Source organism: Rhinolophus ferrumequinum, chromosome 7 (genome assembly GCF_004115265.2).
Source record: "Rhinolophus ferrumequinum isolate MPI-CBG mRhiFer1 chromosome 7, mRhiFer1_v1.p, whole genome shotgun sequence".
NCBI lineage: Eukaryota > Metazoa > Chordata > Mammalia > Chiroptera > Rhinolophidae > Rhinolophus > Rhinolophus ferrumequinum.
The window spans coordinates 24,837,639-24,865,312 of NC_046290.1; the positions used below are offsets into that span (position 1 = coordinate 24,837,639).

The 27,674-nt window shown below is 46.9% G+C and overlaps 1 protein-coding gene across 1 annotated transcript; it reads right to left on the minus strand.

The window, feature by feature from the left end:
- Positions 1-1,450: 1,450 nt before the first annotated feature.
- Positions 1,451-26,631, minus strand: GDNF (glial cell derived neurotrophic factor). The gene is given in 5 exon segments (XM_033110672.1): positions 1,451-3,533; positions 3,535-3,555; positions 3,557-3,828; positions 21,718-21,894; positions 26,506-26,631. Coding segments are annotated over 4 exon segments (636 nt in total). The 5' UTR covers positions 21,869-21,894; positions 26,506-26,631; the 3' UTR covers positions 1,451-3,341.
- Positions 26,632-27,674: the final 1,043 nt, after the last annotated feature.

Genomic DNA, 27,674 nt, shown 5'->3' on the forward strand with positions numbered 1-27,674 from the left:
TTTACTTTATTGAATATTGTCTATCTCCACTCAGGTAAAATATCAAATCCATGAGGGTAGAGATTTTTGTTTCGGCAACTTTTGGATGGCTGGTAACTTGAACAGTGAGTGCCTGGCAGAGTATAGGTATAATGTAAGTATTTATTGAGTGAATAAATGCAGAATGATTTTGTAAGTGTTTTCCCACCTGGATGGTGATTGGTTGTGGAGAGTTGATGGGCAAGGTTATTAACCAACCAGTGGACTGTGTGGTGGTGAAGGGGATGGCCTTCTAACCTATGGCTGGCTGATAATAAATCCTTGTGGATGGCTGTCTGGCCCAGCCGTGGTCCCCGGCCACTCAAGGAAGTATGGAAGTATAGAAAGCAATAGAAATTAGTTTTTATTTGTAAAAAGTTACAAAATGATATTGTACAAAAATAAAGTCTGTAGAGAACTTTGGTTGAATAACACAAACGACCGACAGAGAAGTCAGAACTTCGAGAGAAGTGATCTCCTTACTGGATCAGGTGGTAATTTAACGATTAAGAAAATAACACAAACTTTACCCTTTTGTGGATTTGGTAGAGCGATTTGCTTCTGTTAAAACCTGCTTATGGTGTGTAGGTGACACTGGGAACAAGTTGTCAACACCCACTGAATCCTAGAGCCTCTCTGGGCAGGGACTCTCCAAAGGGAGCTAGGAGCTGACTGAGTTGACATCTGGGGACACCAGCCATGAAACCTGCCAGGACTGTCTGAATGGGACAGATGATCCTGGGGAGACATCAAATTGTGCTTCATGAATGACCAGACTGCTAGGTCTGTCACTACCCTAAGCAGGCTGCTCCTTGCTGAGCAAGGTCCCATTCTGGCCCCAGGAGACGGGGAGGAAGGCATTTTCCTCTATTTCTGAGTTGTGCAAGGGGAGCAGAAAGGACAGAAAGGGGCAGAATGATGGAGAACTTGGGATTTTGGGGCTGTGGGGAAGGGATGTGTGGTAACTGCCGCCTCTTGGTTACTTCGAAAAATTAACGTGATTATTTGAGGGAGGCCAGTAACTCATTTAATTGCTAAACCTGTCATACTTTTGGGTTAATAGCCTTGAAGATAGTGATAGATGATCTCCTTGACAAAAATCCCTTTTATGAAGTATGTGACAAGCTCTATTATAGGGCTTAGTGCATTGTGCATGGGTCGGCTGCCAGGCAAATCCATGATCTGGGGCACACATGAGGTGGTTGTTCCCATCCTGCTCTCTCTCCTCTGAAGATGTTCATCATAAAGGTAGTGCAGGGGCGGCCTGATGGCTCACTTGGTTTGAGCACGAGCTCTGAACAAACAGGGTGCTGGTTCGATTCCCACATGGGCCAGTGAGCTAGACTGAAGACAATGAGCTGCCACGGAGCTGCCAGAGGGGCGGCTGGATGGCTCAGTTGGTTAGAACGCAAGCTCGAAACAGCAACTGGACTTGGAGCTGAGCTGCGCCCTCCGCAACTAGATTGAAGGACAACGACTTAGAGCTGATGGGCCCTGGAGAAACACACTGTTCCCCAATAAAGTAAAAACATAAAAAAATAAAGGTAGTGCACTCTGCGAGCTTTGAGCCTTGGTGTGTGGCCAGGCCAGACATGTCTTCCTCGTCCACCCTTCTGGGCCACCTTCTTCCCAGGAAGGGATCAGGTGTACAGGAACAGCAACTATTGCCCTGAGATGACAGCCAACGGGCTTTTATGGCAACCAGCAGATCTCACTTCTGGAAGGCCAGCAGTGCACTCCTTCGCTGTACAGCGCACCCCTGTTTCTCAAGAACAGTGGGTGGAAAGATGGAGGAAGAGTCTCCACTCAGGACGGACTCCTGGCTACCTGACAGGATTTTCACTTTTAGGTCAACATTGAATCTAGGACTACCTACTAAAAGAAACTTAACCTTTCATAAATATGGTTATGCATGTCATAGATATATGTGGAGGGGAATAAGAGCTTAAAAACAACAGAAAATGGAGCATATGGCATTTCTGTTCTGAGATGGAGCAACGAAGAAATAAAACCAAGTGCCCAACAGCCTCTGCACATGGCTCCCAAAAAGGGAGCCTGTCAGAAACGTTCCTTCAGGACGCATTTCTTTTTGTTAAAAAGAAAACTAGGGAAGATGTTGAAATGTGGGAGATTTAATGAGGGCTTTTCTTCAAAGGTAAAGTAAGTGATTTTTGCCTAGTGAAAAACGTTTAATACTTTGACAAGCATGGACCCTTGTCCCAATTAAAATTTCCTTTGTCACCTTTCTTTGCATTTTGCGAGCACATATACTTTGGCACCTTTGAAAAGAAACTTTAATAAATAAGGGAAGAAAGAGAAACTCATTAGTGAACGGTAATAAATAACAATAACTTAAATCTCAATAAATATCTTCTCTATATTTCTGTATCTGAAATAGATGCATTGCATCGAGTAGCTTCTCTGGTCACTGGTGACCACGCATAAACGGAGCTGCGGTGTATGTAACATCTGTCTCTCTGTAAACCGACAGGCCGGTGGGTCTCCCTGCCCCGGTGGAGCGGGTAGCCTTCTCCACTCGCTCTCCTGCAAGAATGCTGCCGAAAACCACAACTGGTTTTCTGTTTCCAAGGACATGAAGGAAGTACCTTCAGGTTGGTTTTTAGTCAGGAGGACAGCCTTTTTTGGTTCCTAGCCAACTTCTTCCCACCCCACACACCATGTTCAAAAATCAATCACCAGCCATTCACAACATGCTGGTTGTAGTAAACCTCAGGCCTCAACTTTCAAATTCAAAGGTTACTATCTCGTGTCTTTGCTTTTTTTCCCCGCCCCCTCTTTTCCGGGGTATGTCTCCACTGAGTGACAGAAAAATAAACCTTTCTTGCTTTCAGCAGTAAAACGTCATAACAAGGAATGACACCGGGCTTACGTTTCCCTGGTGTCTCCAGACATGTGAAAACAAACCACAGGAGATACACTGGTTTGGTTTCAAGTGCATCCGCAACTGCTCCCGTGACCGGTGATGGTGGACTGTATCAGATGAAACGATGGCAACACCCAACCAGGGACACCAGCCCTGAGCTTCTGGTGGCATCGGCTGCCATCGGAATAATCCAGACGGCTGCTTTCTCTCTCTCCTGTCCAGTTTGCTGTGGCTGGATCTCCCTCTACCAGGCTCCCACAACGGCTGCCTTTCTCCTTCTCCTTCTCCTCCTTTTCCTTCGCCATCTCCTCCTCCTCCTCCTCCTCCTCTGCTTCCTTGGTCCTCATCTTCCATTCTGGGCAAACATTTCCTGGGAACCTTGGTCCCTTTCTTTGCACTGTAGCAGGAATGCAATACACAGCGGTCTCTGGAGCCGGAGTCAGATACATCCACACCTTTTAGCGGAATGCTTTCTTAGAATATGGTAAACCAGGTTATCATCTAAAAATGACAGGTCGTCATCAAAGGCGATGGGTCTGCAGCAGGCCTGCCCTACTTTGTCACTCACCAGCCTTTTACTTTTCGATAAGTTTTTTAATATTTTGTCGTACATTGTCTCGGCAGCGTCACAGGGAGCCGCTGCAGTACCGAAAAAATCAGTTCCTCCTTGGTTTCGTAGCCCAAACCCAAGTCAGTGACATTCAAATGGACGGCAGTTAGGACACAACCCCGATTTTTGCCCCTCTGGCCTCGCCGACCTTTCCCCCTGGAATTCTCCGGGTGGGCAGCGGCAGCCTGCCGATTCCGCTCTCGTCTGGGAAACACTGCCATTTGTTTGTCCGGTGACCTTTTCAGTCTTTTAATGGTGGCTTGAATAAAATCCATGACATCGTCAAACTGATCAGGATAATCCTCCGGCATATTTGCTGTTCAACAAGAAAACAGAAACGGCCACGTGAGACAACAACAATGATCATTTCAAGTCGTCGTCCAGATAACAGCACCTCCAGAAGTGACCTCCGACTGGACCCACAGTGAAACTACAGCCTGTCAAGCTAAGTGACCACTGTAGTCCCCCAAGAACAGAGGCTAAAATCCACCCTCAAGACTCCGCGGAAGGAAAATTATTCAGTTGAAAGAGAGAAGACTAACATGGTGGGTGACACACTTCCTTGTTGAAAATAAATTCTTAGGAGCATTTCCATTTGACTAACATCTGCCAATGTTAACAAGTCTGTATGAAGGCTGATCCTTGAAGACCATTTTTCTTGTATAATAACATAGCTTAGAGCAGTGGTTTGTAACTGCGAGCGTGAGTGAGAATGACCTGGAATGCTCAGTGAGATGCAGATTTCTACCCTCAGGGGTAGGTGTGGGGAAGGGCCAAGGAATGAGTATTTTGAACAAGCCAGGGAGGAATTCTGATGTAGGTGATCCATGGGCCATACTATGGAAATCCTGAAAAAAGGATTATTCTTCTAACTTGGCTACTTTCTTCGGGAATACCCAGTTCTCTTCCCTGAAATCTGTCTCAACTTAACACCTCTGCCCGCTAAGTGGGACAAGAACCATTTTGATAGAACAAATGAAAAGTTCGTGAACTCAACTATATTTTAAAAAATAAGAGACTAAAAAGAAATATATTCACACAGTAACAGGCAAATAAAAGGTCCAAAATATTGGGGGGGGAAAAAAAGAGACTGATAAACAGCGTTCTTCTCACTAACAAAAGGACTAATTTACCACTTCCTTGGAACAACATGAATTAAAAAATATGGTAGTACTGTCAGATGACACAGAAACGTGCCACAGTAATAAGTGGAATGAGATGCTATTTGTGGATCGATATAGCCTGACCCCCAGGATAGGGTCCAGCCTTTGCGGCAAGCTGTCACATAGGCTGTCACCTGACTCTCACTGTCTTTGGTTGCAAACAGGATAAGACATGGACTTTAAGACCATCACAGGGAGGCATGATGAGGCAATGCTGCTAAGATATTTGAGACCTTTGGGTAAAAGCGGGAATTAGGTATCTCTTGGTGTTTTCCGCTGCGTTTCAGCATTTGCTTTGGCTGATCAAGTAACAGAAGACTAACCATTTGAACAATTTAATACATTTCTAAAAGAGGAAATCAATTCAAACACCTGTTATTAGGTGCTCGACAGGTACCTCATCCCATTTTCAGTTAATTTAGTATGTTTAGGGTTATAGTGGCTTCAAGAAATATACCACAAAAGAGTTGTTAGCAAGAGTGAATGAATGTTTTTTGCCAAGACCATGTTAAAGCAGAGAAGGATTACATTGTGCCTAACCCACATCAAATTGTTTTGTCATGAACTGATTGTTAAAACAGATTATCAGGTATCCTATTGTATAAAACAAAATACAGCTAAGGCGACTTAATCACATAGATAGATAACATATGTAAACTATATGGCATATAGTGATGAATAAATAGAGTGGGGATTCAGTGAAATACCCAGAGCACCTCATTGCCTGATATCTAAAATTTGGCCTTGGATGGTTCTGCTGCACAGAAATCAGGAAGCTGCTTCCGCCCTGGTCTGAGCCCCATTACCTCTTGCCTGGATAACCTCAACAGCCCCTGAATTCCCTTACCCCTGCCTTACTGTCCTTCAGTCTATTTTCTACCCAACAGCCAGAATGACACTCCAAAAACTTCTAATGCAGCGCACGTCCCGCCTCTGCTCCAAACCCTCCGCATTTCTCTAGGAGGAAAAGCCAAAGTCCACAAGGGCCTCAGGCCCTACCTGGCCTGACCACCGCCTCTCCCCCAGCCTTTGCTACCTCTGATTTCATCTTCTAAGTCTCTTCTCATCACTGTGCTTCAGACATGGTTTCTCAACCTCAGCACTACGGACAGTTTGGGCTGGATCATTCTTTGTGGTGGGGGGCCGTCCGGTACATTGTAGGATGTTTAGTTGTATCCCTGGTCTCTACTCAAGAGATGCCAGTAGTACCCCTTTCCTATCCCAGTAGTGAAACTAAAGTGCCTCCAGACATTGCCAAATGTCCCCTGGTGTCAAAAGCACGGTGGATTGAGAATCACAGGTCAGACTCGGGCACAAGCAGGGACTCAGGGCTGTTTTCTCTCTGCCTGGAGATTGTTTCTCAGAGCACGCAGTGGCTCACTTCCCATGTCCCCTTCAAGTCTCGGCTCAAATGTCCCCACCACCTCCCTGTTTAAAATGCAATTCCTCCCCAAGCCCAAATCTAGACCCTCCTGCCCTGCTTTTCCCTCCCCACCATAATACTACCTTCCAACACTTGGTATAACTTATTTATATTTGTGATTTATTGTCTGTCTTCTCTGATAGAATATGAACTCCAGGAGGCAGGGACTTTTGCTTGGCTTGCTCACCAATGGATCCCAAGTGCTTAAAATAGGACCTGTTCCCTGGAGGCCCTCAATCATTTTTTAATGAATTTAGGTCACCATAAGAGGGGGGAAAGAGTCAATTTTTCAAGGGGACACTTGAACTTCAGCTGTGAACTACACCATTATGAAATGAAAGGCTCCAAGATAAACAACCCACATCACATAGCCGGAAGCGTGCCCTGACTGGCACAGTCGTTTTCCTCCTGAGAGTTGAATAACCATCTCCAAGCTGACTTTCCCTCCCCAGGCCAGCTTCCTGCAGCTTTAAAGCGTCAGCTCTCAATGCCTACTTCATCCTGAGTGTTCAGAAAGGGCTCATGCTCTCTGGGAGTAGTACATTTTCCCTAGGAGGACTGGAAGAGCGAGCGAGCATTCTGAATTTGTCATTTCCTCTGAACCACTTTCTAACTGGACTTTCCTTAGGAAGTTTTCTTTTTTCTTCAACAACAACAACAACAAAACAACAAACTTTAAATCACTCTGATTTAAAGAAATCAACTACTTATTTTGAAAACTGAGCTGCTTATGCTATTTGTGATTTCTTTCAATAATAAGCTATAAAAGAAGAAATTAGGTGTGCTCAGTTTCAAAAATCCATACTTGTACAGAAATCTGAACTCCTAAAACTGATATATTAGGGGTGATTAATCAAAACACAAAAAGTCTTCAAATTTCAAAAAAGACCTTTGTTTTTATAAAAAGACTCACACATTAGGGTCCCTGGAGCCATTTAAGAATTTCTGAATAGACCATTAACTTAAAAAACTAGGAACATAGAAATTTAAAATCGATGAAGAATCAACTGAAGATTAATAAGAAATGAGAACTAAAATTTTTAGCATAAACTAATGGGAAAACATTTGAGTTACAAAAGTTCAATTTACACTGGTTTAGAAACTCATTAATTTATATTACATGATAACTCACATAATTTTATGGGACTTAAGTTTCAATAATGATTTGAATTGGCATTTATAATGTTCTTATTTATAGCCAGATACTTTCAAAGTTCCTGAAAAACATTTTCCCTCCTTTTTAAGACATTTTGGCTACACAGTTATGTCCATTGGCTTTGCTTACCAGATAAAATAGAAAACACTTAGTTAAATTTGAATTTCAGACAAATAGCGAATACATTTTTAGTATGAGTAGTCCTAAATAATGTTTGGGACACACTTATACTTCCTTGTGAGAACGTTTAGTCCCTTTTCCTCTATTTTAAATTCCTTTTCAGGGTGATGCGTGTGGCAGTGTGAATGCACCAACCACTTAGGCTTTTGGATAAGGTGGTGAACAGATTAACCCTGAATTAAAAGGCTTCCTGGCGCTGCGGAAGCAGTCAGTAAATGTTGAAGGGTGTAGCTAATGAGAACTTCTCCTTTTGATGGGAGAATCTCCCTCATACCTTGTTGTTAATGTGGACATTTATTTAAGCCCTGAGTTCAGGTCATAGTCAATTCATATTGAGCTGAAAGTTTCCCCGCCTCCCTTTTCTTCTCCTTGAAAAATACAGCAAAAATATATTTATGCTGAAAGTTTTACGTGGATATAAATTTTGGAAACCAGAAAAAGGCAACATTATATTTTCCAAACCACAGAGCAAATACTCCTATCTCTTCCAACTAAATTCCTAATTCTAGGCGTTTTGATGCTGACTGGAGTTCATTCGTAGAGAGGTCTCAGTTTATCAACAGTAAGCATTTGGGGGGCATCAGGAGCCATGCACCTCACTGAGCCTGTCCTTAAAATTCTTCAGGGCCTCCAACTCTGCCCAGGCAAATAAACTCCCTGTGATGAACCAAGAATCCCACAGCTGCCTCAATCTTCCAGGAATTCGCCAAGCTGAGGGGAAAGGTGTTTGGGTTGGATTAGTTCCCCTAAATTAAGACTTCACATCACATCACTTTCTTCTTCATCCTATAAAGGGCTTGGCAGGAATCAGCTACACAAGTAGCCCTCATTAGTATTAACTTTGATAGCAAAATACTTGCAGACCACAAAAGAGGAGCATCATTTTTTTTTAAAAGGTCAAACATTTGCTCATTTCCCAGACCCACTTGGAGGAGAGATCTTGGAAAACACGTCCCACTAAAAGCTAAAGTTTTCGAAAAATCAAAATGCATTTAAGTCAACCGTTCAGGGTGCAACCAAATATCTTTGGCATTATTCTGTTTAAAATATTTTAACTTTGATATGCCCTTGTATAAACAATGTTGTTTAAACAAATGAAACCTTGTACTGGGCCGCACGACTCTAGGAACAAACGGTTCACTGCAGAGACTTTTGCTTCCCTTGATTATGTGGAGAAAATACGTCACCTCAAGAACAAAGGATTGAGATATTGATTGTTTTGTAAAGTTAATTGAGATTTATAGGAGCGATCGATCGTAAGGCCTCAGAGTATTCCCTGTAGTAGCCAAACTGAAAGGTATATAATTCAAGACATTATCTTGGATAGGCTGGCATTCACTAGATAGGGTAGTCTCCTGAATGTTAGAGTTCTCTTAAAAACAGTACAGGTTAATTATATTTTAATCAAAGAGGTCCTTTTACACTCGTATCGGGTTGTCCCCTCCTCACCCCGCCAGGCTGGGGGTGCTAAGCCGGCCTTCAGCCTATCTTTAACTTGTGGGCCCAAGAGGAAGGCAACACAAGGTTGTGTGTAAGGGGATAACCCCTTACCCGGAGAGGAAGTGGGTTCTGAGGACAGGACAGAGGAAAGGTCTCTGTGGCTCTGGGGTGCCAGGAAAGCGGGGGCCTAGACCCTGGTACCCACAGTGGCCCTCTCTTAGAGAGCCATCTTAGAGGCCAGAGCTAGCCTCAGGGCCACAGGGGCCACAGAGCGAAGGCCAGGTATTTCTTGCTCTGAGGAGGACCAGCCTCTGCACTTCACTGGAAAGCATCCAGCTTCCTGTGTATTGCAAGGGCAAGGGTTAGTATGCTGAGGTCCACAGAGCTGAGCTATTACCTAAGCCAAGGCCACACAGGTGAGAGGTGCGTCTGGATCGAGTGCCCAGATGCCCTCACTCCAGGTAGTGCCCTGTTCTGAGATGGGCTGTGCCTGGGGCTGCTGAGATACTGGGAGCCCGTCCTCACACGGAGAGCCTCCCCTGAAGGTTGTCAGCAGACAGGAGGCTATTGGAAAAACCTCCTGGGGTGGGGGACATTTAATCAGATATTCTTTGCCTCTCTGTACCCCAGGTAAAGTACAATTGCTCTGTAGACCAAGTATATGAAAAATGGAGTTTTCTCTCTCTCTCTGTATTGAGGTTTTTGGGAGCAACCTCATACACACACGTATACACACACACACACACACACACACACACATATTTATATGAAAAGATCAGCCTAAGATTGATACAACCCCTTGAGAAAATTCCCAACTAATGTCATTTTTTAAATAATTATTTTACTTTTCAATAAGGTAGAAATATGATTTCTTTCACTACAATTGAAATACTATACTATAAGAACTACATGATGGAGGCTTACCTTTATAATTCTACAATTACAAAATTTCATCATTCTATATTTAAATAACTGCTTCTGTGATAGAGTTAAAAATATTAACAATATAAAAGTGGGATGTATGCCGACTTTCACACATTAACTTTAAATCCAACAACATGCCTGCAACGCTAAAGTAGGGATTGCATATTATCTCCGCTTTACAGATTTGAAATTGAGGCTCAGGGAAGATCACTATTTGCCCAAGCCGACGCGTGGCTTGAAAATGTGGACTTGATTGGTTTGGTTTCGAAGCTGCAGGCCACCTATTTGTTTTTAAGGAAAAGCTCGACTACTATGCAGCTTTCACGTCTCCAGGCATATGGGAATTTACTCTAGAACAAGAGGAACGAGATATGCTGGTTTCACCTGAACACATGCACACACTTACCAAATTCAGAACACGAAGTGAGAAGTACGCTTGTATGGGGAAAATTCAGTATGAACAGAGATACACTGGGCAGATTCCGAAATTAGGCTGCCATGGGCCTAATTTACAGAATGCGGTAAATTGTCCCCAAAAAGGGAAAAGCCATGGCGTTCAGGGGCATCTCTCCCATGTTCTGGTTCTTACATATCAGTCTCAGGCAGATCTGGCATTTTCCCAGTTAAAACCGGAAAACCGGCAGCCAAGGGTGGCGGCAGATTCAGACAGAGAGGCCCCATCTCCGGAAGCTCCTCAAACGGACTCTGGCACCAAACAATGAGGCTGTTGCTGCAGAGCTGGAGAGGACACGGCCCGGGATTCCAGTCCAGGATCAGTCCCTGCCCAGCCTCGTGACCTTGGCCTACTCACTCAACCCTTCTGAGGTCAACTAGCCCCTCTCTGGGGCCCTTCCTAGGGCTAAATCCCTAAGATGCGGACGGTCTAAGTCTCGGTGGGAAAGTGCTGCCAGACATTCACTTTCAGTCACCTCTGTCAAGGAGGTGGCCGCCTTGGCTAATGCCCTGGCAGTCTTCTGCTCAGCCACCAGCATCAGGGGCCCCATGAAACCCCACAAGAGGTAGTTTAGGTTCTAGCAGTTCTTTGCCGTTTTTTACCCTTTGACTCAATGTCTCAGTTACGTTTGGAGTAATCACCACCAAATGTCTGTCAACTCATCAAGTCGTCTTCCTAAGCCCTACTTAGGAGAGGTGGAAGGATGCGAAGAAAGCCCTGTATTTGAGTCTCAAAACAGCCAGGGCTAGTGGGAGACATCCTTCTACCTCATTCTCTATCTGTAAAGGTAAAGATGGAGCCAACGACTTCTGAGAGGATGTCCTAGGACAGCGTGCTGTAATTCTTCAGACTCTATCACCCAAAAAGCAAACACAACTTGGCATTTTCTTAAAATCTCTATTGTATTCATTTCTGGTTTTGCTCCTTGAAGCATATGTAGGTCACACCCAGCTCAGGACCCACTGCAACTGCTACCAAATCGATCATGAGAGCCTCACGACCTGTCTTGGAATCTGTCGATCCTTGCTCTTCTGTGACCTTCAGCAACATCTGGAATATGTAGTGTTAATCTATGAGAACGTTCCAGTTCTCTGAAAACTTCTACACCGTTTTGTCATCTGCTTCTATTTAAAAGAGTTAATTTTGCCATTTATTTGAACTAATTTAAAAGAAGTCCATTGGTCCCTGAGCACTGCAGTGCTGTGCGTCTCACACTATGTAATGACCATCCTTGCTTTCCTATTTGGACAGAGTATTCATCTAGCAGGAGATGGAACATTCTGGTCCTAAGCTACTCTTGCGCTAACTTCAAGAGGGGTCCATGGCATCTCCTTTCCTAAGAATAATCACCAGCTGAAGCAGTTTACTAAGTCAGGTGGCCATTGCCACAGCCACCAGTCTCTCCATGACCACTGGTTTGTTGACAGTAAGGCATGACATGGGTTTATTGGAAGAGTATTTGTACTGTGAAAACACCAGAGTTTTGTTATTTTAAAAAAAGCATACCTGGATCCTCTCAAGGCAGAAGAAAAAGACCAACCAGAATGGAAATCATCTCAGAATATTGAAAAAGGGGCCTTGGGCATACTTTTAAAAGCCACATTGCCCACCAAAATGTCATTTTATTTATTTGCTATCTGCACCTATTGTGACCAATGTTGCACACACTTATTAGTTCTACTATGTCTTGAAACTTTATCCTACAACTTAATTAAGAAAACTTATCGTAAGTATAATGGAAATTACTTCATTGAATACAAATAGCCAAAAAAGCCTCGCTCAGGGGGAGACAAACTGTATTTATTTTGTTACTCAGGTTCTTATTTCCCTGCCCTGATTTCCACCTATGTGCTCCATACTGCTATTATAGTTACATTAATAATTTTACAGTAATAGAGCATAGCTCTCCTGGGGAGAAAATGTTCTTTCTCCTGCTTTTAAGTCGGGAGAACACCCACCAGGGTGTCCATTTGTTAGCTAATCCAAGCACACCTGGTGTGAGCTAAAAGCACCGGCAGTCAGCAATAAACACGCCATGCTAAAGAGTGCACATCATGAGATCTGCCACTGCCCTTATAAAAATTTAACGGGGGAGGGCGAGAAGCTTACCCAATAAAATTAAGTGCACAAAAAGACACTTGGGAAAATAATTCTTGTGGTGTTATCAGGGGCAGGCCCTTTCCAAGGGAAACCCCAATGGAACCTGGAAGCAAAGGAACCTTCACTTCTTATTCACACAAAGCCCTGCCAACAGCCTAAGAAACTCCAAACTTGCTGTGGGATTTGACTTCCCTCAGCCCTTCCCAGGGGCCAGCTAAGCAGTGGGTAGAAGGGCCTGAGGGCCTTGGGCAAGAAGAGGAGGGACTGAGAGAAGATGAAAGGAAAATAAAGGGGGTGAAAGCAAAGTGTTCTCTACCATTTGAGCCTGTTTCATAGATCCTGTGGCCAGAGGTGAGGAAGGACCTTCTACCCCCACCCAGTGAATATTGGAATCTCAGACTCTTCAGGTAACCCACTATAAGTATCATTCAAAAATGACTGCTTTACAAAACCCCAATTCCTGACTTTTCTTCTTGCTGACTCTCTGTCGTAGCCAGAAGAGTTATGTAGCATTGTCCTGAGCTGGTAGGAAGCGATCCTGTGGCAGTCACAGAGTACGTGCTAGGCTCAGGCTGCCCTGGGTCCGGAGTCCGGCTGAGTTACTTAACCATATGGACCCCCAATTTCCCCTTAAAATGGGGATAGTTAACCTTTACCGTAACGGAAGAAAACTTTTCAGCTCAGTGCCTGAAAGCATTTAACAAACGGTGCCTAAAGTAAGTCCATATGGTTATCATGTCTGTGATAATTCTTCAACAACATCTACGTAGAGGGTAGCAGTATAAAGATCCACTCCACTAGCTCTCGGCAAAGCAAGATTACCCCAAAGGAGACGCAGACTCTGGTCCCTTGTCAGTCTGGCTGTTCCACAGAGAAGAGGGCCAGCAACCCCTGGCATGGTGGGCTGTGGGCAGAAGGAGCAGGCCTGTCTTGGGAGTATCTACTGTGTTGTGTCTGTGTTCCTAGAAATGACCCAAAATTAACTACACAAACGTCAAGCCCATGGACATTATTTTTGTGTCCCCTATGGCATAGATCAGTGTCTTCAGACTGAGGCATGTGTCCTTCTGGCGACACATAAAGACTTTCTACAGTGCTTATAGGTAGTTTTAAGAGAATCTGTTTCCACATGTGCTGCTTCCTAAAACTGGTCCGCCTACGAACTCTCTTGCAGCCGGTTCTCCTTTCCCAATCACCCACCTGCCTGACCGAGAGAGGTATAGTTCTCACCCACCTCACTCATTTTACTGGGAAGCACAGTCCAGGGGACAAACTGATATCGGTGGTTCCTGATGTGAGGACACATCATCATGAACTTAGTATTCAGAGGATGTTCACCTGAATTGAATCATATGGAAACAAGCACATAAATTGAAGGGCAGTCTGCAAAACAGCAGGTAAGATAGCCTGGACTTTTCAAAAATGTCAATGTTATGGGGAAAAATAGGCTTGGGAGTATTTCTAGATTAAAGGAGAATAAATAGACATGACAATTGAATGTAATTTGTGATCCTCGATTGAGAAAAAAACTACCAAGGACATTATTGCCACAATTGGGAAAATTTGAATATGGAGTATCAATTGGATAACAATAGTGTATCAATTAAATTTCCTCAGACGGATAACTGAATGGTGGTTATATTAGATAATGTCCTTGTGCTTAGAAGGTACCTGCCGAACTATTTAATGGTATGTTTGCAACTAATTCTCAAATGGTTCAGAAAAAACAAACAAGCAAAATACTACCAAGAGGTCAGTCTTGGGGAAAGGTGCATGGCTGTTCCTTGTTACCATGCACACCTACTGAGGGAAAGTCCCGTATGAATAAACCAAGAAATATCGAAGCAGGTGTTTCCATATTTCATTGGGGCCTGGCACTCCTGGCAAGACTTGGTGCTTTCTCGGCCTGTCTGTCCATCCACCCATCCATCTATTCATCTTCTAGTGAGGGTCTAGAAGTGTGATGGTTTTCATGGATGGGTATTACCGTGTATTTGAATTGAAAATGAAATTGGGCCTTTTCTGACCAAAAAGTCAATTTCATTGGGCTGATTAGTTTGATAGTTTTCTGTGAATTGAATAAGCTAAATTTGTAGCTCCCAGATTTTACCCAAAACATATTTAAAGCACATATGTAGTTCCCAAATGGGCTGGAAATTATATCTGGTACAACAAATTAAACTTATGATAAAAGTTTTTAGAAGTCACTTTTAGAAGTGTGCAACAGTTTTTAACATTATTGTTGCAGGTTTGCAAAGCAAAAAAAGTTTGAAAACTTAAAAGCACGACTTCCCACCTCAGTTATTAATGCCGTTCAACAGTGGGTTTTGTCTCTACTGAGCTAACTAGTTGTTTCACAGTGGTGACCCAAGCTCTCTTTATGCAAACCCACTCCTATTCCCACTGTGGCAATGGTCTGGCATCTGTGCAGTCTCCCGTGATTTCCCCTGTGAACTCTCCCTTTCCCTGGGCAGAACGGGAGTGATCTGAGAACAAGTACCTTCCCCAATGCTTGTCAAATGGCTTCCCAAATGCTGTCAGCCTATTAAGCATTCGAGAAGACCTTGCTATGTCCTAAACAGTTAGGGAGACTCCTCTCATTGCAAAAGGTATCAGTATTATAGGAGTATGTAGAGATATTCACAGATCTCTCTTTAAAATGCCCTGATCTGGCCTCTGAAGTCACCATTAATAATACAAGTCTAGGCCCACTGCAGCCCAAACAGAAATCAAAGAAAGGACCTAAAGGGAATCTAATACTCCCTGCTTCTTTCTGTTAGATTGTTCATTAGATTTTCTTGGAAATCTGTGTTTTAAGTTTAGGGAATATTTTCAGCAAGCCAGTGTTTATGTTTTCTTAATCTACTGATGTGGGAGCACAGTCTACGTTAAGCTAAAATGCTAGGCTTTGGGACTAGAAATTTGAGGTTTGAATATTGGCTTCACCACTTACTGGATTTGTGACCTTGCTTGAGCAACTCTCTAGGTCTCATTTTTTCATCTGTAAAATGGGGACAATAGTGTCTTCTTTTGTCTCATAGAGCTCAAACATACTTGAGTTTAGGACGATATATAAAACCTATTTGTTAAAAACTGGGTTACCAAGTGGATAACTAAGAGGTGCTATGATATTAACTTTAATATTAAGTTTTATTTGTAGCTATTCACTTACTTGAGAATTAACACGTTGATTTAATTGTGCCTATGCCTAGAAACTTTTTAAAAATAAGGGCCCAATACTTCAATACTGAAAATTATGCCTATGCTATGGACCCCCCTCATGAGCAGCCTGGGTACTTGAATAACTTCTGCAACACGACGGCTTTACAGCCAGATCCCACTTGCGGCCACCTCTCAGCTCGAGGTGCTCTGGTGGCACCCCGTTGCCATCAAAAACAGAGCAAGCACCTTCTTTTCCTGGATTTTACAGCATCTCATAAACTGGGTATCACCTACAGAGAGATCCTAAATTTCACACCACTTCCCGCCACCTGTTCCCAGTTCTTGGCGATGGTCTGGCCTCCTCCAGTATCCACCACCTGCCCCTTCCCCATATGGTGGCCACAAATTCGCCCATGCTTCTCCTTGGTTTGGAATGTGCTCTTTTCCCTCTCCCGCCCTTTCCTAATACCCGTCTTTCAAGTACAGGCTCAAATCCTCCCTCTCCCCAGAATCCTTTCCTGCTATGATCTCCAAACCCCAGTGACTTCATTGCTAGGAATTCTTACCATGAGCACAGCTAACGTAAACCTTTTGGCAGACATAGCTCTCTGTCTGACAATCCGCCCACCCACCCACCCATCTGCCCATCCAGAGTTTACAACTAGATCATAAGCTATTCAAGTTCACAATTTTGCCTTTTAGATGCCACACAGCACCTAGCACATGGAAGATATTTAATACTTGCTTCTTGGGTGAGTTCAAGTGATTAATTAAAGAAAAAGTATTTGAATTGAATAAAGGTGCTATGGATCATTAAGTGCTAAATAAATAAAGATGAAAGGGATGTTAGGAGGGGAAATTGCCAGATAGCTTTTATGTTTGTATCAGCAAAAGTAGCATCTTTTGAGCATCATTCTTCGGCTGTGGATCAGACTAATAGGGTCCTAAGACTGGCAAATTCAAATGAAGTCTGGAATAGATTATTCTAAAGAATAACAGTTTGAAATAGGTCTCTACACTGGGGCCAGACGGGGTGTTGGTCTCAGCTCTCAATAGAGGAATCAGAGCCTCCTAAAAGTCTGACACGCGATTTCTTGCTTCCAAACGGCAGCGCCCCTTTCCGGCTTAAGTAGTTACTGTATTACAGTACTGCTCATTCATACAGTCCCTAAAACAATAAGAAGCAATGGATAGATGGCGCTGACTGTGTTTCCCCAAAAATAAGGCCTACTTGGACAATCAGCTCTAATGAGTCTTTTGGAGCAAAAATTAATATAAGACCTGGTCTTATTTTACTTATAGTAAAATTTTACTATAGTAAATATAAAATTTTACTATTTTATATTTTATAATATATATAATAATATAATATAATGTAATGTAATATAATATAATATCGGGTCTTATATTAATTTTTGGTCCAAAAGATGCATTAGAGCTGATTGTCCGGCTAGGTCTTATTTGCGGGGAAACACGGTATTTATTCTGAACTCTATAGCCCATAACATTAAATTTGGAAGCTTAACATTTAACCAGCTGGTTGCACTAGAAGCTTCCTTAGCTGGATAACAATGGGTTGAAAGTCTACTAAAGTTCACTAAAAGTTTTTTGCGGGGGTTTATGAAACTTCTTAATTTAATTTAAATGACCCAGCTGAGATCATTTAAAGCAGAAACACTCTATCTCAATACAGGTGGCTTCTAATTCACGGCTCCCTTATCACTTGCATATAAGAATCCTAGTCTGACCTGGTTCCCTTCTCCCCCTGGGGGAAAAGGGTCTCCCTTACATGACCATGGGAATTTGGTGGGAAAAATTCTATAGGAACTCTGTGGGATCAGAAAATGAGGAAGGGAAAACTGGGAAGAGCCAGGGAGAGCTGACCCGGAGCAGAATCCCAGGCAAGGCTGACCTGCCTACGTGCTGACCAACCAAATGACTGCGGGTCCCAAAATAGCCTCCTCACCAAGCCTGCATTTCTTTCACTCTCCGTATTATGTTGTGCTGCTTGAAATTCCACCATTTAGAGCAGCATCTTGGCAAAGGCTGAAGTAAAAGGCTGTGGCGGCAGAAAAGGCGCTCATTGGGTGACAAATAACCACTATAATACTTATCTCTGGGCCAAGGGCTTTACAAAGCGTTCTCTGAACCTTCCCAGCAACCTCGTGAGGCAGGCTTAATATTATCCCTGTTTTATAGATGAGAAAACTGAGGTTTCAGAGATGTTAAGTAACCACAGCTGATTAAGTGGCAAGGCTAGGATCCAAACCATAGTCTGATCTGAATGTGTGAACTTGAGATCTTATTTGTTGAAACTTCCTGATTTCTTGCTCTTTGCCCTCCTTCTGCAGATTAAGGGAACTGAAATCCCAGGAAGAGATTCTAGCCTAATAATGGTGTGAATTATATTTTAGTCATATCATAGTTTACATAGATTTTTATGGACTGGCCGGGAAACTTGACAGCTTGATTTATAAGATTGTTTCTACAGGCAATTTTGTGACTTGCTACCAAACTGATGGAATATAATCCCATTATATGACAACAAATTGTGGACAACCTGTAATTACAGTTTAACGATGTTCAATGTGTCTTCTAGTTGGCTTCCAGTCACACAAAAAGCCCATTTCACCAGCCCAAGGTTTTCCATGTTTAGTTTTAGTTTACCCAATTGTACCACACATCATCCATTTACTAGATAATATGTTCCATGAAGGCAGGGGCTTCCGTCTATTATGTGTACCAAGGATTCCCTAGCACCTAGGACAGTGCCATGCAGACACACATCAATTATTTGCTGAATGAATATGTGCTTTTAGATCACGGATTTTTTTTTTAAATTAGAGTTTATTGGGGTGACAATTGTTAGTAAAGTTACATAGATTTCAGGTGCACCATTCTGTAATAAGATCACAGATTTTTAAAGCCACATGCACGTTATACTTTTCCTTGTGAAGTACATTTAGAGCTTTCACACACGGCTGAGTCTGGCATGTGACTATAATGAACTAATAAATTCTGACAACCTTGTGCAACACGGTTTTAGTCATTAGTTGAAGACTTTCCTCCCACATAAAGTGTTTTTTCCCCAAGGTAGCAAACCGAATGCTCTGCATGCATTTCAGTGGTTTGGGGAAACTCTGGTGCCGGCTTCCGCAGACCTGCGTCCTGGCACTTGGACAAGCTGCCTTATCATTTCAAGCCTGAGAACCATAAGGAGTTTCCTTTCAGCTCTAAAATGCTATGACATCTGTGAGTTTCACCTTTTAGATTCTTCATGCCTGCTCTAATCGCCCCTTGGAGAAGATACTGGCAAAAAGCAAAATAAAAGAACCAAGAGAGCTGAAGGGAAAAGTCTTGGATGCCCTCAAAAGAAAATCACAAGTCCTTGAGTTTAGACAAACTCGAAGTTGCTATGGGAGGCAGCCACAGCACATTTACTTTATAGCCAACCTCTAGGGAAGCAAATGAGCCAATTATGATTTCTATTTGGTTTGTTCATCCTAGGAATAGAATTCTGGCTATTTCATTTACATTGGAACCAACAGAACACATGCAACCTCAAGGGTGAGTGTGTGGATGGGGTATACAGTCCAGTCTCCTTTGAAGAGCACAGAATGATATCAAGGTGACATGAAAGACCCTTTGTTTAATCACTTAAGTTGCAAGCATTTGAAAAGAAGAGCAACCAGTATTTATGGTACTTTATGTTTCCAAAGGGAATGAGTGACTTAATGTTTTTCTACATAAGCCTTACCCAGTTGCATGGTGTACAGTGCAGGATATAAATGTCAGCACTGCGACAGGGGCGTGTTGACATGGTCAAGTGTTCAAAGTCTGCACACTGTCATTACTCTGCCTCCCCTGCACTGACAGCTTGCTACCGAATTGAACATACCTGGAAAGAAGTCAATCTGGCTTAGAATGCAGTTCAGTTTCTCTTTGGGAACGTTTCTCTTTCAAGTTTCCTCTGGGATCTACTGGGTCTTCCCATAGATAAAACAGAATTGGGTATGTTCTGCTGGTTCAAATGTAAATAGAGTAGTCAGAATCTTGTCCATTGATGACTTAGCATCAGTTTTGGAAAAGGGAAGTAATCTCCCTTTCCCCACAACATACCCTTCCCCCCCCACACACACACACACCAATTAGTAGGATTAATACGACTTTGCTTGCTTTGTGACCGGTGGTACCTTATATGAGGCACAGATTTTCTTAGGGTACTATTAGGTCATAGTGATTCAACCCTGACTGCCCATAGACTCACCTGGGGAATACCTACATATCCAGATGCCCCAGTCACACTCCAAACCAATTAAATCAGAAACTCTCAGGGTGAGCCCCAGCATCAGTATTCATTAAAGATCCCCAGGTAATTCCAGTGAGAAGGGGTCTCTTCTTATGAATCTCTTCCCAAAAGATGGGTAGGGCAAGGGCATGACGGCCAGGGGGCAAATCTCATAGCTACTGGCATTTTGAAGTGGAAAGGTCTCCCTTTACTGTACAGTTTTAAATTGTTCGTTGAGTTCTGAAGTAAGTAAGTCACTTGTCCAAAGTCACAGTTAGTTGAAAGCAGAGCCAAAACCAGGAGCCAGCATTAAATAAGCCTAGATAGACAGGATACTAAAATGCTAACTAAATCTCCTTGAATTAATCAGCGTCATTATCAGACAGGCCTTTTTCTCTCCTGCGTGCACTGATTAGAGAACTATTATCTACCACTATGTTCCTGTTATTCAGGCCTAGGTTGTATGAATGCAAAGCCACTTAGCTCTCTTGGGCACTATTCTGAAGACAATGGTATAAGGGGCATTTTAAATTTAATTAAATTTAATTAAAGGGGCAAATTAAATTTAAGTTGGAGAAACATTTATAGAGACTAAGATGGAAATACGTGGTTGAAATCAAATAGGTTTATACAGTACAACAAATTGACAGAAACTGTAAGAACAGTCACTTGAATTTCAAGGAATCAACCATGTTCTCTTACTAACCCTAAGTCACTCTTGAAGTCTTAATTTGCCTTAGAAAAAAATGCACTTTTTCTTCTTTTGGGGACTTCTGGCAAAATACGCTTTTATTGTTGTAATTAAGCATAAAATAAACACATCACATTTCCTAGGCTGTTCTTAGCCCAAGGCCACAGAGTCTGGGGGACTCTTGGCAGACAGCTGACCTGCGGGGTCCTTCTGCCATGAATAGGACCACAATATATTTCAAGTGCAAAATAGCTGGAGGGGTATTGGGAGGGTGACATCCTGGCCACAGCTCACTACTTACTGCTTTATTTTGGGATTGTGTCACATATTCTACCTCTGTTACCTACAGATCTCCCCAGTGGCCTCTAACTTGTAATGCAGCATACCTTGCTTTATGCAACAGATAAACTTCTGAAAAGTGGAGGGTACATTATATCAAATCATAGCTGACATGCCCTACTAAAGTGCTGTCTAAAACATTTTTGAGAGGCAAAAATCACAGATTTATTTTCTCATATGAATAACCTGGTCTTTTCTTAATAGGTAACATTGTCATGTGTGGAGTGAACTACAGCTTCCCCCCCCACACACCCCCGCCCCCCCCCATACCGACCCCCCACCCCCAGTTCCAGCTAGCACCATTTACCCTAAGTCTTTCTAGAACCCGAACTTTTCTGAACAGGTTTGACTGTCCAGATACTTGTTCTGGAAACCCAGGCCCTTCTGTGTTTTCTCTGACTCTGGCTTGGTTTTGTAAAACCTCAGCCTCTTCCCTTGCAAGGGCAGTTTAGGAGGGAAATGCAATTGTTTTCAGAAATCAGCACAGAGGGGCACACCCAGAGAAAGGTCTTTGGAAGAAAGAAAAAAAAAAACGGTGTGTGTATATATATAATGGGGAAGCAGAGAAAAGGGGACACTTGTGTTTTCCTGGGGTGGTGTTGGGAAAAATATCTGTTCATTGGCATGCTAAAGCGACAGCATCAAAATCTGATACCTTCTCTGCTGGGCAACCCAGCACGTGTCGTACACAGACTAGGCGTCCGGGGCCTTTGGGCAGCTGCGGGCAGCCACGCACCAGAAAGGGCTGCAGCGCCAGCGCGGCTGTGCCCGCGGGTCGGGGAGGCAGTGCTGCTGTCCAGGCTGGCGTGGGGTGCGTGCGGGCGGCGGGTGGGGGTACGTGGGGGTCCGCCGGCGGCCCCCCCGCGGGGAGGGAACGGTTCTTACAGTCACTGCTCAGCGCGAAGGGCGCGCGGCGGCGGCCGAGGGAGCGGTCTTCGGCGGGCGCCTCGGGAGGCCTCTTACCGGCGGGCAGCGGGAAGGCGGACGCGGTGTGGAACAGCACCAGGCAGACAGCCACGACATCACATAACTTCATCTTAGAGTCCCGTCCGGCGGCGGCACCTGCGCCCGCGGGCGAGAGAACCGGAGAACGCATGTTAGGCCCGGTCGCCGCCACGGGCGCGGCATCCCCGCGGGACCTGGCGTCCCCTCAAACTCGTCACCGCCTCCTTCCAGGCCGCCACAGCCCAGCGGATCCCTAGGCATCCCGCCCTCTTCTAAGTCCCCCACTAGCTCCCCTCCCCCATGCGCCCCAGGTGCGGCTCTCTCTCGGTGTCCAGCCACAATCGCCCTTCTCTTCCACCATCCGATCCCAGGGGTCAGATTTTGGACCAGGGCCGCTGCCCCCGCCAGTCCCACTACGACACCAGGATTCCTGACCAGTCCCCACTACTGGCTCGCAAAGCCCACCCCCATGCCCTGAGGGGCGACCGGGAAGCCCCCACGCTGTGTCCTCCACCCCAGCCCGAGACCTCCGCCTCCCCTCCCAGCAGCTCCCTTACGCCCCTGGAAACGAGCTGTCGAACACAAGCTATTAGAATAAAGTCAAGCGCACGCCAGCCCGGGGGCGGGGGTGGGGGTGGGGGTCCCGGATCCTGCTCTCAGCAGGCAGGGGAAGGCTCTGTGACACCCCTCATCCTACCTGTTTTCCCCGTCCCCCCGCGCGTCATTCTTCCCACCTATTTTGTCGTCGGAACAAGAAGTTTGTAGAGACTTGGAGGCTTTTGGCCGGTATGGGAATCTCTACGTTAAGTTACGTAAGTCCCTGAAGCATCAACTCGGTTTAAAAGACTAGTTCCACCTCTTAGGGTTATGAGCATTAAATAACGTATTTTGAAAAGGCCCAGAGGAGCATAAAGTATGCGTTTAATCAATGCTTTAGTATTGCTGTTAGGGAGGGATTGCGTTTGTCCTGAAATTTTAATCCTTCGTGGTATACCCGAACACCTCTGGATTTTTGCAGGTTTGCGAGATTCCTACGCTAAATCCCTTCCCCTCCCAGAGGAGTTTCGAGCTCCCCGCGCTCCGGTCACCGTCACTCTTGTACGATTGTACCCGGGTCCCGGACGCCGTCGCGGCGCACCGGCACCCGAAGCCCTAGGCCACGAATACGCGCGGGGAGGGGGCAGCTCTTCTCAGCGAGGGGGCTCCGTGTGGCTTCTCAGTCCTCACACTCCTACAAAGGAGGGCCGTGCAGCCGGGGGCGGGCGAGACAACGGTACGGTCAATTCTGGGCCAAACTCCACCCAATTAAAAGGTGGGGAGGAGGCCGGGGGACCTTAGCGTGCGGTGTTACCCAGCACCTTCCCAAAGCCAGTGTTCCAGTTTCCAAGGGAATTTTCAAGGGGAAACTACGAAATTCATGCAATGCATTATCTCCTCTACCACAAATAAAACGGACTCTTAGGAAAATCTCCTTGAACTTTTTCCATGGAGAGAGTACTACGACAGTTTCCAGGTAATGCAAAAACCTGGGCGCTTTTCTCTCTTATTTCCAGGCTCGCCCGCTTCCCTTCCAAAGGCAGCCGCCCCTTCTCCCCCATCTCTGCCTAGAACAGCCGCCCGGGTTCGCGTGCAGGCCACCCGGTGAAGCGTTTAATTCGGCTGCTACTACCAACTGCTGCGGAGACGAACGCATTTTCCACCCCTAGGGCGTCTGTTGGTTCGCGGCGCAGCTATTGGACTCGGCGAATGAGTTGGTAGGGACTAGGAACTCCGGGCAACCTGCAGCTCCCGGAGCCTCACGCCGCGCTGGCTGGTTTACAACCCCGGCAAAAAGCAAAGGCTCTGGGTTCGGGCGCACAGGCCCAGGCAATACTGCATCCAGGCGGCGCAAGAGGAGCGCAACGAGGCGCGTTAGTAGAGAGGACTAGGAGGACGCGAGGCCCCCTGCCTCTTCGCCTGGGTGCCAGCTGCCCGGTGGGTGCGTGCGAAATGGCTGGCGGCCCTGTGAAGTAGTGAGGCGCGGGTTAATGCGCCATTCCAAATCGCCGTGCCCGCCAGCAGGAAGCGACAGAGGCACCAGATTTCCCTTCCGCATTAAGAGGGTTTTTCCTTTTTTTTCCTGCTTGGCCGACGGAAGGCTTTTAAAATTGGACGTGGAGATCCTCAATTAGAAGTGTGGCGAAGCTGGCAGAAGAGAAAACGGTGGAAAACTCCCTGCATCGCCAGAAGGGACTCCCAGCTCCCGCTCTCGCCCTCCGCCCGGTGAGGCACACGCCCCAAAAGAGCTCTCCCATCTCCCCCGGTACTGGGAGCGTGCATTCCCTCTGAGCGCCGCCGGGGCCTGCTCCAATCGGAGCGGCTCTTTAGTTCCCGGTATTCGTGGGCGGAGGAAGAGGAGGGGGCCTAGGGGCTGGGCACACACAGAGGTCCACAAGGACGTTTTTCTCAGAGCGCGTCTGGGCACCCCACACAATCCCCACACCCCCCGCGGCTTCCCAGTTTGTCTCTTTATAGCTTTGTCAAAGCACATCTGCCCGACGTATTTCCGCCGCCTTTAATTTCTTAACTAGCTGCCACGTGTGGTAACCAAGTTGTCGTTCAGAAGTCGGCCTCCTTCTTGTACCTCATAGGCTGGTCCCCCTCAGGGCAAAAGGGAGACCACGTGGGCGTCTGCACCTGGTTGTCCCCAGGCCCGGGGCTGAAAAAACGCGCAGGAGAGCCGGAGGGCTCGCAGAAGACGCCGATTCTGAGTTCCCATCACCAGGGGGCACCAGAAACCGCCTGAGTCTCGTAGCGCTCACGCGGCCGGGAGGCTGCGTTATCATTTAAAGTATAAAACCAGTGAACTAGCAATCCTCCTACAATCCTCCTCAAATCCAATTATCCCCGTAACTTTTGGATGTCTTCACCAGCATCCCCTCTTTTCAGGCTCCTACCCTCCATCTTCTCTTCCTAGTTTTTCTCTTCCCACTTCACCTGAGCTGGTTTCCCTGCAACCTGCATTTAGAACTTCCCCTCCCCGGATTCTCCGCGTCACGGTGACAGCTTCATCGCGGGTGAGCGCTCCCGCCGCCAGTGCCCCCGCACCTTCCTGTGTCTGGCAGGCTGGGAGTTTTGTTTGGGCTTTGCTTTCAAGATCCAGGTCTCAGCGAGAGAAAACGGAGGGGCGGGTGTGTGTGTGGGTGTGTGGGGGGGTGCCATCCTGTAACTCGGAGTTTTCTTTTGGGGTAGGGACAGAAGTGGCTGAAAGATGTATTGCTTTTCTTAACTGTGCCTCGTGTCCTAGAATGTCAGAGGACTTATTCCAGAACGGTTGGGTCCAAGACTGAGAGAAGGAAAAAGAGTGAGGGACGCCTTCTGAGGACGGTCTAGGGAAGTGGGTGTCTGTTAAAGGGCCCGAGGCTAGGTTTCAGGTCGGGGGGCACTCGAACCCCTTACGAGAGTGGGCTGGGGATGCTGCGGGGTTCCCGGACACCTGACACTTGTCACTGGTTGAAAAGGCGACGCTGTCTCCCTACCCCGCCAAAGGAAGGTGTAGTGAAACAGCGAGGGCGAGACCTGCCTCGGGCCGGGAGGAAGCGCAGCAGCTCCCACTTGGAGGCTTCATGGGAAGAGATGTGTGCGTGAGGTTGAAAGCAGCATCTTCCTTGTAATATTTAAGCGTAGATTCAAAATACTGAGGAAGAGTAGAGCGCGCGCTAAAGTATCAGCGGCAGAGGCCCGAAGATTTGTTTGTCCCCGCCAATTAGCAAAATGTTGGGAGCACGGGGTTGGAAAGCACCCTCACCCCCTGGGTACGCACGTCTGGTCTGCGGGTTGGTTCGCCACAGCCGAAACTAGGGAGGCGCCAGCAGGCTGGGGGTTCCAGCGAGAGGCTGTTCCCCGCCCGGATGAGGGTTCATTTTCGCCGCGTGGGCCAGAAAACCAAACCGCGGCGAAATCAGCTCTGAGGTGGTGCAAGGTAGTGAAGGGGGTGTTATTGGGGGAGGTGGCACAGAGTACAGGAGAAAAGAAGTCATTAAAATAATCACTTCAATGGCCTGGCGGAGACCGTGGGGAGTTTCAAGCGTCTGTTCGAGCTGGAGACCGGGGTCCTGGACTGTCCAGGGAGCCCCTCTCCTAACTTAGACGGGGGTGGTTAGTTGGAGTTTCAGGCATTAGGATAGTGCAAAGCAACCGGGTTCCGAAAAGGGCGAGGAATGTAGTTTTGCGAGACCGCGCCGGGAGAGGGGGGCCCTCTATTTTTAGGTTCTCAGCACCTTTGCATCAGTCCCTCCAGGGCCTGCGCTTTCCCTCGGAGCAGATCAAAACTCCCAGTAATGATTTCTATGCAGCTGCACGTCCAGAGATGATACTCTGTGGTCGCGGTGGGTTCAAAGATGACCCCAACCCCTTACCGTCCCGGGACTTGATAGAAGAGCGCCCCACCAAGTCCGGGAGGGAAACTACCCCCTGGGACATTACGGGGTCTAGAGACAGCAGGGGCACCAGAGATCTTTGCCCACGTGGAAAGGCAACCTTTCCCTCCTCAAGACCAGCCTCTCTCCCGTTCAACTTCTCTCTCTCCTCTGTCTTCCTGGGACCTCTAGTCTTTCTTCTTTACAATTTCACTGCCTGCTCTAGGGTCCAGCCGCACCCCCAGCTTCTCCAGCGACACGCAGCCCTCTGTGCCCGCCGGCGACTTAGGCGCCACCCGCCTCCTCCACCCCGGCCCGCTCTTCCACTTACCTCGGATCTGGTCTCCGCAGACCCCCAGTTGGACATTAACTCCAGGAGCCCCAAGTCCCAGCCAGTACACCCATCCGGGCCGAGGGCAGGAGCGCGGAGCCCCGCCCCACAGGTCAGGGGCACTACAAGTTCGCAATCCTGGGGCTGCTCCGGGCTGCGACGGCGCGCGGGAGGCGGCGGCCAAGGTACCCGCCGCCGCCGCCGCGAAAAGGGCGAGGGATGCCGACAGCTCCCCGGCCGGTTCCCTGCACCCGCAGAAGCCCAAGTCAGAGCAGCCGGCGCTGCCTTGTGTAGGGGGTGACACGGCTGCGCGCGCTGAGCTTTTGGCTGTGGCTGCGTGGGCCCGGGGCGCGGCAGGCGGCTCAGCGGCGGCAGCGGCGCTCTGCGTCTTCTCCGGGCGCAGCTCCTGGGAGCTCGAGACGGGCCGGGCTGATGCCGCGGGAGCTGAGATCTTGCCTGGAAATCCGAACGAGACACCACGTCAACCAGCGCGGGGAGTCGCGTGAAGACATGAGGGCGCCAGGAGCGCAGGCTGGTCGTGGAGAGCCCGGGCCGGGGGGCCGGGGTGGGGGAGGGGAGGCGCGGGGCCCCGGGAGGGGAGGGGTCGGGAGGCGGCAGTGGAGGAAGGAAAGGAGAGCAGCGAGGAGGCGCCCGAGCTCCCGAGGCGGGGGCCGGGGTGCGAGTGGGTGACGCGAGGCGCCCCTCCCCGGGGTGCAGGGAGAGCGCTCAGCGCGTGGAGACGCTGCCCGGCTTGCGCCTCCTCCTCGCAGGGTAGATCCGGAGAAATGTGCGGAGCTCGGTGCAGTCCAGTCGAAGGGGGCAATATGAACTTGACCGCGGCGTGCGCGCCTGGGTTCGTCCTCTCGCCCTGCTCTCGGAAGGAGGGCGCTTTGTCAGGTGGAGGGTACACTGGGCGTTCCTCGAGCCTGTCGGAGGCTTTCCTTTCTCCTCGGTGTCTAGCCCTCTCGCTTTTCTCTAGGGCAGAGGGCAGTGGCCAGGAGAAGAGCGACTGGCGGGAGTTCTCCTAGCAGGACGAAGGAGAGGTGTGGAGCAGCCAGTGAGGGAAGCCGAGTGTTTGCCAGGGGACGCTGAGAGTGGGGGTGAATTTATAGGGCTCTCGCTCCGTGACGTGCCCTCCAGTGGCTTTTCTGATTCGCTTTCTGACCTAA